Source organism: Electrophorus electricus, chromosome 8 (assembly GCF_013358815.1).
Source record: "Electrophorus electricus isolate fEleEle1 chromosome 8, fEleEle1.pri, whole genome shotgun sequence".
Lineage (NCBI taxonomy): Eukaryota > Metazoa > Chordata > Actinopteri > Gymnotiformes > Gymnotidae > Electrophorus > Electrophorus electricus.
In genome coordinates, this window is record NC_049542.1 from 1,623,664 (window position 1) to 1,634,506 (window position 10,843).

Genomic DNA, 10,843 nt, shown 5'->3' on the forward strand with positions numbered 1-10,843 from the left:
GCGGTCAGTCGTTACGTACAAGAACTGCTCTTCCCTGGTTATGCATGCACAATCACCTTCTTTCCTGGCAAGACAAACACATCACTAAGTTGTCCCTGCTTTGTGAGCAGCACTGCCTCATGCTCATTGTCATGCCCATCCTATTCCACTGAGAGCCCTGATGCCCACTCTAGTGCTCCTGTCTCTGAGCTCTATCATGACCTAGCTAAGGTCTTCTGCCAAGTCAAGGCTACTCAGCTTCCTCCTCATCGTAACACTGACTGTGCTATAAACCTCCTAGATGGTGCTGTGGTATTTAACCCCTCTCTCAAGAAGAGAACAGGGTCATGGACCCATATATACAGGAAGGACTGGCCCAGCATTATATACAACCCTTTAAAAAATAAAGGATGATTGGCTGAAGTCATGCATACATTACTAGGGTTTAAATGCCTAGACCAACATGGCTGCAATGTGTGTCAGGTACTCCACACTCTTCTACATAACAGCCTGTACTCTAAAATGGAGAAGTGAGTGTTTCATCTGTGCCAAGTTAGCTACCTTAGCTTCCTCATTAACACAACTATCATACATATTCAGGCAGGAAGGTGGAGGTGCTGACCTAGTGGCCCAGACCCAAAACATGCTGCGTTGTGTGTTTCCTAGGCTTTTCCAGCTTTTACCATAGTTTCATAAGGGACTTCAGTTCCAAAGCATAGTCCCTCCACTGTGGCAATCAGACCCAGCTGGATGATGCAGCTGAAAGTATTTTTACTGACTTGAAAAGACCCCTACTGACTGGGGTCTCGACTGAGCCATAGCCTGTGCGAATCCTCACCCTCAGTGTCCTGGCCACCCGCTATATGTCCCTCTCCAATGCCTCCCCTCTCTCATCGCATGGGCTCACGCCTCTCTGGGAACTGGTTAGCAAAGCACAACATATGCCAGACAACTGCTAGCATCATACTACTGGTGGCCCTCCATGCAGCAAGCCAAACACATGCCATCCTGCATGGTATGGGGGGGCCATACTGGATGGTAAGATATGGCCCAGCTGCAAGCTTGACCTCAGGTTGTTGGCCCTTACACCACCAAGGAGAGGATCGAAGTCATCTACCGGGTCAACCTGGGTGTCCACATTGTTTGCCTTCATGACTATGCCAACAATCCACTTCTGTGTTGGATGTTGTAGGGGCTCCTGCCTATACAGTGAAAACACTGCAGTACACCTGCTATATAGGCTAAAGCCTGGATCCTTCTTTCAAAGACATCCGCTTTTTAGTAGACTCTTTTACTTTTATGCTTTTTAAAAATTTTCCCATATTTACCAAAATAAAAGACTGATCACTCACAACTCAGTCCTTGTAAAAGGTCACACATTAATAATTATCAAGGGGGTTTTGTGGCCTTTATAGATTTGTAATACTTTTTTTGTCACAAGGGACAGATTGGGAAAAAAAAAAAAGGAATTGGAACATTTAAAAATCTACTATAGTATATAAATATATGTAATATTTGAAAAGAAAATCAGACTGCAGTCAGGGTTGATCTTTTGTTACCATAGAATTCTACATCATTACATCATGCTAGTGGGTGTGAACAGCTTCTAAACCATATAAATATCAGAAGTGTTGGTAACTCAGCCTACAACTTACTTATGAAGCTAGATTTCCTGTAGACTTAAGGGTCATTCAAATTAGTTGTTTAACCCATGAATTTTACTGCAGTAAACCAAACTGATGACTGTTTCCATTATACCTGTCCGGAGAGATCCCTGTCTACTGCAGTTTATGTGTTATTGTGTATGTCTTTAACAAGTGTTGTTCTGGTGACTGTGTGTGGGAATCTGCTCATCATCATCTCTGTGTGTCACTTCAAGCAGCTCCACACACCCACTAACATGCTCATCTTATCAATGGCTGTTTCAGACTTTCTCATCGGAGCTCTTGTGATGCCACCAACATTACTCCAAATGATTGAATCATGTTGGATGTTTAGAAGAGTTTTCTGTGCATGGTATTTGTTAAACGCTTATTTTCTCACAAGTGTATCTATATATAATGTTGCTCTCATTGCTGTTGATCGGTATTTTGCACTCTCTAACCCTTTTCTGTACAACAAAACAGTTTCAGTGAGCATGATGTGCATTGTGGTTTTGTTTGACTGGTGTGTATCACTGTCATATAATTTAACACTACAGTACTTCAGTGTAAAGTCATTAGGTAGGACAGTATGTTCCACAGGATGTTTTTATGTGCTAAATGAGGTCTGGTCTCTGGTTGATCTTCTGTTGACTTTTGTGTTTCCACTTTCTGTAATAATTATATTGTATGTTTTAGTTTTTTTTATTGCCAAGAGACATGCCACTGCTATTAGAGACCTTAATATTCATACCTCTAAGAATGCATCACACTCAAAGAAATCTGAGAGAAAAGCAGCCAAAGTTCTTGGCATTTTAGTGTCTGTGTTTGTGGCCTGTTTACTTCCATACTTTGTTTATGCTGTATTAGGTAATGTAGTAGAAATTGATGGAGAAATATTACAGAAATTTATGATGCTGGGTTTTCTTAATTCTGCCATTAATCCAGTGATTTATGCTTTGTTTTATCCATGGTTTAGGAGATCTGTTAAATTAATTTTAACTCTTCAGATATTATGTACTGACTCTGCATTGATACATATTCTTTAGTGAATTAAATTCTTATTGCAGATAAAATATTTTTGGGGCAATTATTTACATCCCTCGAACAGAAACAGAAACAATACATAGCATATGCATTATAAGGTGATAGTCACATATGGCTGTCTGTTAGGTAATTTATACAGAATTAGACTGTATTAGCTAATATTGTAGAAACTGGAGAAAAATCATTACAGAAAGTCTTGAAGTTGCTTTACCTTTGGCCATCAGTCTTGTGATTTATGCCTTGTTTTATCCATGGTTAGGGAAATCTGTTAAACTAATTTAACGACTCTTCTATTTCTGCACTGATTGTACATTAATAAATATTCTTTGATGGATGAAACTGCTATTAAATTGTGACAGTACTTGAGGATTTTTAGGACTTATTTTTATAAATCAATTTACACCTGTTCTACTCACCAACTGAAGCTGTACCTGAAATGTGGGATTGTGCTAGAAATAACAGACATAATATATCCATTATATAATACTGGTCACATATGACATCCACTAGGTCATTTCTACAAAATCGGACAGCACTCTTCTTACTCTTCTTCAAGCAACTGTGCTACAATGTAGCGTGAGGTTGTTTAAATATAAATACAGTTATTGGCTACACATGTTGCAGATGCACACCTGGGCCAAATTATAATGTATTCCTGTACTGTCCCAGTTATTGCTGAGCTCTTTACATGGTAGCAAAACTGGGCTACAGAAATGTAACTGAGTACAAGAAATAACTGTTCCCAAACTATAATAAGAAGAACATATTTAAAGAGATAGAGATACCACTGCTAGCTCCCACCGCTGCCTTCTGCTCTGAAGCAGTTAAGAGTTAAGACAATCAAAGTATTTAATAAAAATGGACCTACATTGCACCTATAGCCTGCTGCATATAAACGACACCATTTCCATCACCCCCAGCCACTATGGGTATTTGGCAAAGCTTTATGGGCTAGATAACATCCCTTAAGAATCCTTGGCCTTTGTCTATCAAGATTCAGATGTTTCTTTATGTCACTGGTTGCCTCAAATGAGGGGACTCTGGAAGAGGCTGACAGGCTCCAAGGGGCCGACCAGGGTGTGGACATACGCCAGGACCAACATGGACAGTCTGGTCAGCTGCATGGAAGACCTGTCCTCACGCTCATCTATAGGGGCTTTACTACTTATGAGTCGTAGTCCTACAGGGATCAGGAGGGATGTAAGAGCTTTGTGATTTAGTGTGGACTGTACTTTTCTTACCAGCCCATCATACCTGATCATGCTAAGGTGGCATTCATAATAAGCAGGCACACGGGAAGGGCAAACCCTATTCCAACATTGTGCACCAATTCAAAGTGCGTAGCACCTGAAGCAAGGTATAGCCTGAAGCAGAGACCTATTGCTCTTCAAACAGGGTTCCCACTCAGCAGCCAAGTAAGCCCTTGAGTTCCACAAGATAGCCGTGGTAATGCAGTGGAACAAAGAAGCCTTGCTGGAGCTGCTCGTGGAGGGTCTGAGGGGATACCTCCAAGTCGAGCTCACCTGCAGAGAGGAGATGAGCACCTTGGATGCAGCAATGGGCCCCACCATCCTCTTTGATTGGCTCTTGTAGGACAAATACCTCTAACTCAGACATAGGTATTCTCTGTGGACACCTGCCCTATCAGCGCATGACACCAATCCCCAGGTCGAACCCATGTAGCTGAGAGGCACCGGCCTGTCCTCAGAGGAGAAGAGATGAGCTCAATCTCTACTGTGTGGTGCAGCTGTAGGGGTGTGTGTGTGGGGGGGAGGGGGTCCAACCAGCTTTTGTCCTGCCTGCTACAATCTCCTGCCACTGAGAGCAAAAACACTATCCACCAGGTGAGTAGTTCTCCGTCCACAGTGTTCTGGGTTTCTTTTTGCGGTCAGTCGTTACGTACAAGAACTGCTCTTCCCTGGTTATGCATGCACAATCACCTTCTTTCCTGGCAAGACAAACACATCACTAAGTTGTCCCTGCTTTGTGAGCAGCACTGCCTCATGCTCATTGTCATGCCCATCCTATTCCACTGAGAGCCCTGATGCCCACTCTAGTGCTCCTGTCTCTGAGCTCTATCATGACCTAGCTAAGGTCTTCTGCCAAGTCAAGGCTACTCAGCTTCCTCCTCATCGTAACACTGACTGTGCTATAAACCTCCTAGATGGTGCTGTGGTATTTATCCCCTCTCTCAAGAAGAGAACAGGGTCATGGACCCATATATACAGGAAGGACTGGCCCAGCATTATATACAACCCTTTAAAAAATAAAGGATGATTGGCTGAAGTCATGCATACATTACTAGGGTTTAAATGCCTAGACCAACATGGCTGCAATGTGTGTCAGGTACTCCACACTCTTCTACATAACAGCCTGTACTCTAAAATGGAGAAGTGAGTGTTTCATCTGTGCCAAGTTAGCTACCTTAGCTTCCTCATTAACACAACTATCATCCATATTCAGGCAGGAAGGATGGAGGTGCTGACCTAGTGGCCCAGACCCAAAACATGCTGCGTTGTGTGTTTCCTAGGCTTTTCCAGCTTTTACCATAGTTTCATAAGGGACTTCAGTTCCAAAGCATAGTCCCTCCACTGTGGCAATCAGACCCAGCTGGATGATGCAGCTGAAAGTATTTTTACTGACTTGAAAAGACCCCTCTAACATGAGCATGGGAGCAATACTGTCTCGGGTGCTTTGGGACTAGTGCTAAACTAAAGCCAGTGATCTATTACTGCAAGACATGAGAGAAACTACAGTGTGGTGGACAGAGAGCAGCTTGTCATAAAACTGGTGTTCAAGGAATGTGGACGCTTGCTTGAGGGTGCCCAGCTTCCCTTCCCAGTGACAGCAGATGATAAGAACATACAGTACCTTCAGATAGTCAAACGACTGGATTCCAGGAAAGGCAGATGCTCTGTTTATTTCTAGCGATTTGTTGTTGGCTTTGATCAGGAACATCAAAGCCAATGTCCTCTCCCATCAGTTCAATCCAATGCCTGCTAGGCAGGAACCTACTGACTGGGGTCTCGACTGAGCCATGGCCTGTGCGAATCCTCACCCTCAGTGTCCTGGCCACCCGCTATATGTCCCTCTCCAATGCCTACCCTCTCTCATCGCATGGGCTCACGCCTCTCTTGGAACTGGTTAGCAAAGCACAACATATGTCAGACAACTACTAGCATCATACTACTGGTGGCCCTCCATGCAGCAAGCCAAACACATGCCATCCTGCATGGTATGGGGGGGCCATACTGGACGGTAAGATATGGCCCAGCTGCAAGCTTAACCTCAGGTTGTTGGCCCTTACACCACCAAGGAGAGGATCGAAGTCATCTTCCGGGTCAACTTGCCTGTTGGTACCTGGGTGTCCACATTGTTTGCCTTCATGACTATGTCAACATTCCACTTCTGTGTTAGATGTTGTAGGGGCTCCTGCCTATACAGTGAAAACACTGCAGTACACCTGCTATATAGGCTAAAGCCTGGATCCTTCTTTCAAAGACATCTGCTTTTTAGTAGACTCTTTTACTTTTATGCTTTTTAAAAAATTTCCCTTATTTACCAAAATAAAAGACTGATCACTCACAACTCAGTCCTTGTAAAAGTTCACACATTAATAATTATCAAGGGGGTTTTGTGGCCTTTATAGATTTGTAATACTTTTTTTGTCACAAGGGACAGACTGGAAAAAAAAGGAATTGGAACATTCAAAATAAATGAATGTTATAAATATATAAATAAATGTAATATGTGAAAAGAAAATCAGACTGCAGTCAGGGTTGATATTTTGTTACCATAGAATTCTACATCATTACATCATGCTAGTGGGTGTGAACAGCTTCTAAACCATATAAATATCAGAAGTGTTCGCAACTCAGCCTACAACTTACTTATGAAGCTAGATTTCCTGTAGCCTTAAGGGTCATTCAAATTAGTTGTTTAACCCATGAATTTTACTGCAGTAAACCAAACTGATGACTGTTTCCATTATACCTGTCCGGAGAGATCTCTGTCTACTGCAGTTTATGTGTTATTGTGTATGTCTTTAACAAGTGTTGTTCTGGTGACTGTGTGTGGGAATCTGCTCATCATCATCTCTGTGTGTCACTTCAAGCAGCTCCACACACCCACTAACATGCTCATCCTCTCTCTGGCTGTGTCGGATTTTCTGATTGGAGTTTTTGTGATGCCACCAGCATTACTTCAACTGATTGAATCATGCTGGATTTTTACAAACATTTTCTGTGCATGGTATTTGTTAAACGCTTATTTTCTCACAAGTGTATCTACATATAATGTTGCTCTCATTGCTGTTGATCGGTATTTTGCTCTCTCTAACCCTTTCCTGTACAACAAAACAGTTTCAGTGAGCATAATGTGCATTGTGGTTTTATGTGACTGGAGTGTGTGGCTGTCATATAATATAACCCTGCAGTACCCAAATTTAAAGTCATTAAGTGAGGCAGTATGTATCAGAAGCTGTTTTCATGTGCTGAATGAGGTCTGGTCTGTAGTTGATATTCTGTTGAATTTTGTTTTTCCACTTTCTGTAATAATCATATTGTATGCTCTAGTTTTTTTTATTGCCAAGAAACATGCCACTGCTATTAGAGACCTTAATAGTCACACTAAAATGCGGACAAAGAACATGTCAGACTCAATGAAATCTGAGAGAAAAGCAGCAAAGGTTCTTGGTATTTTAGTGTCTGTGTTTGTGACCTGTTTACTTCCATACTTTCTTTATAGTGTATTAGGTAATGTAATAGAAATTGAAGTAGAATCATTGCACAAATTTATGATGTTGGTTTACCTTAATTCAGCAATCAATCCAGTGATTTATGCTTTGTTTTACCCATGGTTTAGGAGATCTGTTAAAGTAATTTTAACTCTTCAGATATTCACTACTGATTCTACATTGATACATATTCTTTGATGGATGAAACTGCTTTTACAATTGTCACTGTACTGGAGGTTTTTGAGGTCTTATTTTAAAATATGTACCTGTTATACTCACCTACTCAAGCTGTATCACATGCACTAGAAATGCACTAGAAATAGCAGGCATGATTTATTCATTATATAAATGCTAGTCACATATGGGTGTCCAATGAATCATTTATACAGAATCTGACAGTGCTCCTCCAAGAAGAGGTTTAAAAATAAACACAGTTATTGACTACACATGTGGAAACAGCACATCTCAGCCCAATTAAAAGAGGTATTCCTGTATTGTTCCAGTCAGAGTTCTTTACATGGTAGCAAAATTGGGCTCCAGAAATGTAGCAGCACTGGAAATAACTGTTCCAAAATTACACTCTTACGATGTGATTCCAAACAATATTTTAAACACAATTTAACAAATTTAACAAAAATGTTCCATAGAATTGCAAATACTTAAAAATTTAAATACTACTATTAATAACAATATGAAGAAGGAAGAACATATTTTTATATTGCAGCATTGACACAAAAAAAAGAAGAGGCAGAAGACATCACAATACTTTATTTGCAGCAGTACCTCAAGAAGTAGAAATGGAACTCACTAGCAGAAAAAACATAGAAGGGGGTCAGTAAAATGATGTGACACATGGAGAGAGTAACACTAAAAATGGCAATAAACCAAAGGAGACCCAGTTAATTAAACACATACACAATTTTAAAAATATCTTAATCAACAGTAAGCATTGATTTTTAACAGATGATAAGAACATACAGTACCTTCAGATAGTCAAACGACTGGATTCCAGGCAAGGGAGATGCTCTGTTTATTTCTAGCGATTTGTTGTTGGCTTTGATCAGGAACATCAAAGCCAATGCCCTCTCCCATCAGTTCAATCCCATGCCTGCTAGGCAGGAACCTACTGACTGGGGTCTCCATGGGCACCATGTAGGTAAGGTGTAGGAAAGGTGTAGGTAAGGTGTAGGTAAGCCTGAGTGCAGTGAGGTTCCCACTCGTCAGCAGCCAGCACTCACTTCCAGTGCCAGCATGGTTATCCACTCTCCCTACAGCATTCGACCAGGTCGTGCAGCCCAAAGCTTGGAGGGCTGAGGTCAATGCTGCAATGTCATCCTGCATCATGGTGACAGCTGTCATCCAGTCCTGATGCTGAGCAACTATTTGCAGCTGTACTGAGTATGGTTCCCAAGCACCATCACCATTGTAGTGTGGAAGGCAGATGCGTACTGTCACCTGTCTCCTGTCGGGAGCAAGACAGGCTCTGCTGCTGAACCTCACCATGCTACTCTACTAAGGCTAGGATACACATGACAAAAAAGAGTGGAGACAGAAACAAACAAAAAAAGAACACATGCTGTTCAGTAACATGGGAACCACGTCATTAGAGGCGGACACTGTGATGATAACAAAGCATTAGTGTGCTAGACAATGTGCATAAGTTGCAGTGTGCTACAAAGCTATAATAATAATAATAAAGGTTTTATTATTTTTATTATTATTATTATTATTATTATTATTATTATTATACAATGCAGGACAATTAATGTACAGTTACTTTTTTTATACAAATTTATATAAATTTAAATGTATCAGTAGTATTGTCTGTATTTATTAAAAACATGATTACAAGGAAAATTTACACTGATGGTTCTCAATGGTGATTCTGTTAGACCATATCACACCATACTAACTGTAATTAGGAAAACTTCACACATGTATAGTTTACTGTCATGATCAGTCCCTCCCACGTTTCATGTTCCGTGTTTTCTCTGTCTTGTGTTTTTTAGTTCCGATCGATAGTTTCGTTTTCTCTGCCCCTTGTTTGATTTTCTGCACCTGTCCCTCGTTTAGTTGATATTTATTGTATTTGAATGTGTTTAGTTCATTGCGTTTGCATGTTTATTCTAATTGATGTTTCTTTGCACTCTGTGCCTTTGTGTTATACTAGCCTCCATGTTTCGTAGTCTATGTTATAGCGTAGTCTATGTTTGCTTCCGTGTGTTTAGTTCTAGCCTCTGTTTGTGTTTAGTTACTCGTGTATCCTAGCCCTTGTCCCGTTTAATCATGTATCCCCGTGCTCTCCGTGTCGGATCTTTGACCCTGGACTGCCTTAACCATTCTGGATTTGCACCAATTAAATCTCGCTCTTCTCCGCACATGCGTCCGCCTCTTTTCTGTACATTCCTTCTGTCTCGTCATGTCTTTTGCTACAGGCTACTCCTCCCTGTACCATTGATTAAGGCAGGTAGATCCAAAATACTTACTTGGGATTAAATGATGAAGCTGACATGGGGTTCAACAGCATGGGAACCATGTACCATGATAATGACAGGGTACCATAACAATGACCAAGGGAAAGGTTTTAGTATGTGAGACATACTGCCTTTGTTATAGTGTGCTACACAGCTGTAATAATAAAAATAAAATAATGATTTTATTATACAATGTAGGTGGCATGGCACAGCCCCCTCCTCCTCGTCTCCTCCCCATGTCTGTATGACATCTTGTTGTTGTTTGTGTGTAGTTGTGTGTCTCTCCTCACCACGCCCCTCCCTTGCTAATCGGATCATTTGTCACATCTGTCCTTCATTACCATCTAGTAAATATATGTATGTAAGGTCTTTATCATTTGTTGGTGTTTGTATGCTGCTTTGCAGCTTCCCCAGTGTGTTTTGAGTCAGCTTTAATGCTTGTTACAGTTTGTCTTGTTTTCGCTTTGTGTGCTGTTCGCGTTTTGGTTTAATTTTTGTTGCATGGTGAATACACGTCTGTGTCTGTTTGAATGACGGTTCGTCACTGCATCCTGCTTATCCTCCCTTCATCGCAGTAGGACAGATAATGAACAGTTAGTTTGGATGTATTTTTATTTTATTTATACAGTTATAATTTATAATTTACATTTATCATAAGTGTCATGCATATTTTCCAGAAGAAAAAAAAAACTTGATTACAAATTCATACTGAAACCATTTTCATGATGGTTCTCAATGGTGATTTTGTTAAACGAGATCACACCATACCCATTGTAGTGTATCTTCGCCACCTACAGGTCATACTTGGTATTGCTAGTTAAACATGCCTGAAAAACCACTGAATATATAGATTAGTGGACTTATATTAACACTGCTATAACTATGATTACCATTAGTTTTCAGGTATGCCAGCCCAAGGGGCATGCCCACTACCTTACACTGGCAAACACACATTCTCTGCTCCCAAT

At 40.8% G+C, this 10,843-nt stretch overlaps 2 protein-coding genes across 2 annotated transcripts; both read left to right on the plus strand.

Moving 5' to 3' along the window:
• The first annotated feature begins 1,690 nt into the window (after window positions 1–1,690).
• Window positions 1,691–2,668, plus strand: LOC118241813 (trace amine-associated receptor 13c-like). The gene has a single exon (XM_035529042.1). The coding sequence runs from the start codon at window positions 1,691–1,693 to the stop codon at window positions 2,666–2,668; it is 978 nt and encodes a 325-aa protein (XP_035384935.1).
• A 3,944-nt stretch (window positions 2,669–6,612) lies between these two features.
• Window positions 6,613–7,599, plus strand: LOC113590429 (trace amine-associated receptor 13c-like). The gene has a single exon (XM_027030562.2). It carries the CDS (start codon window positions 6,613–6,615, stop codon window positions 7,597–7,599), a length of 987 nt encoding a protein of 328 aa, XP_026886363.1.
• The last annotated feature ends 3,244 nt before the right edge of the window (window positions 7,600–10,843 follow it).

Coding starts and splice junctions, on each gene's coding strand:
- LOC118241813 (XM_035529042.1), top strand. CDS start 1,691: ATGAATTTTACTGCAGTAAACCAAACTGATGACTGTTTCCATTATACC.
- LOC113590429 (XM_027030562.2), top strand. CDS start 6,613: ATGAATTTTACTGCAGTAAACCAAACTGATGACTGTTTCCATTATACC.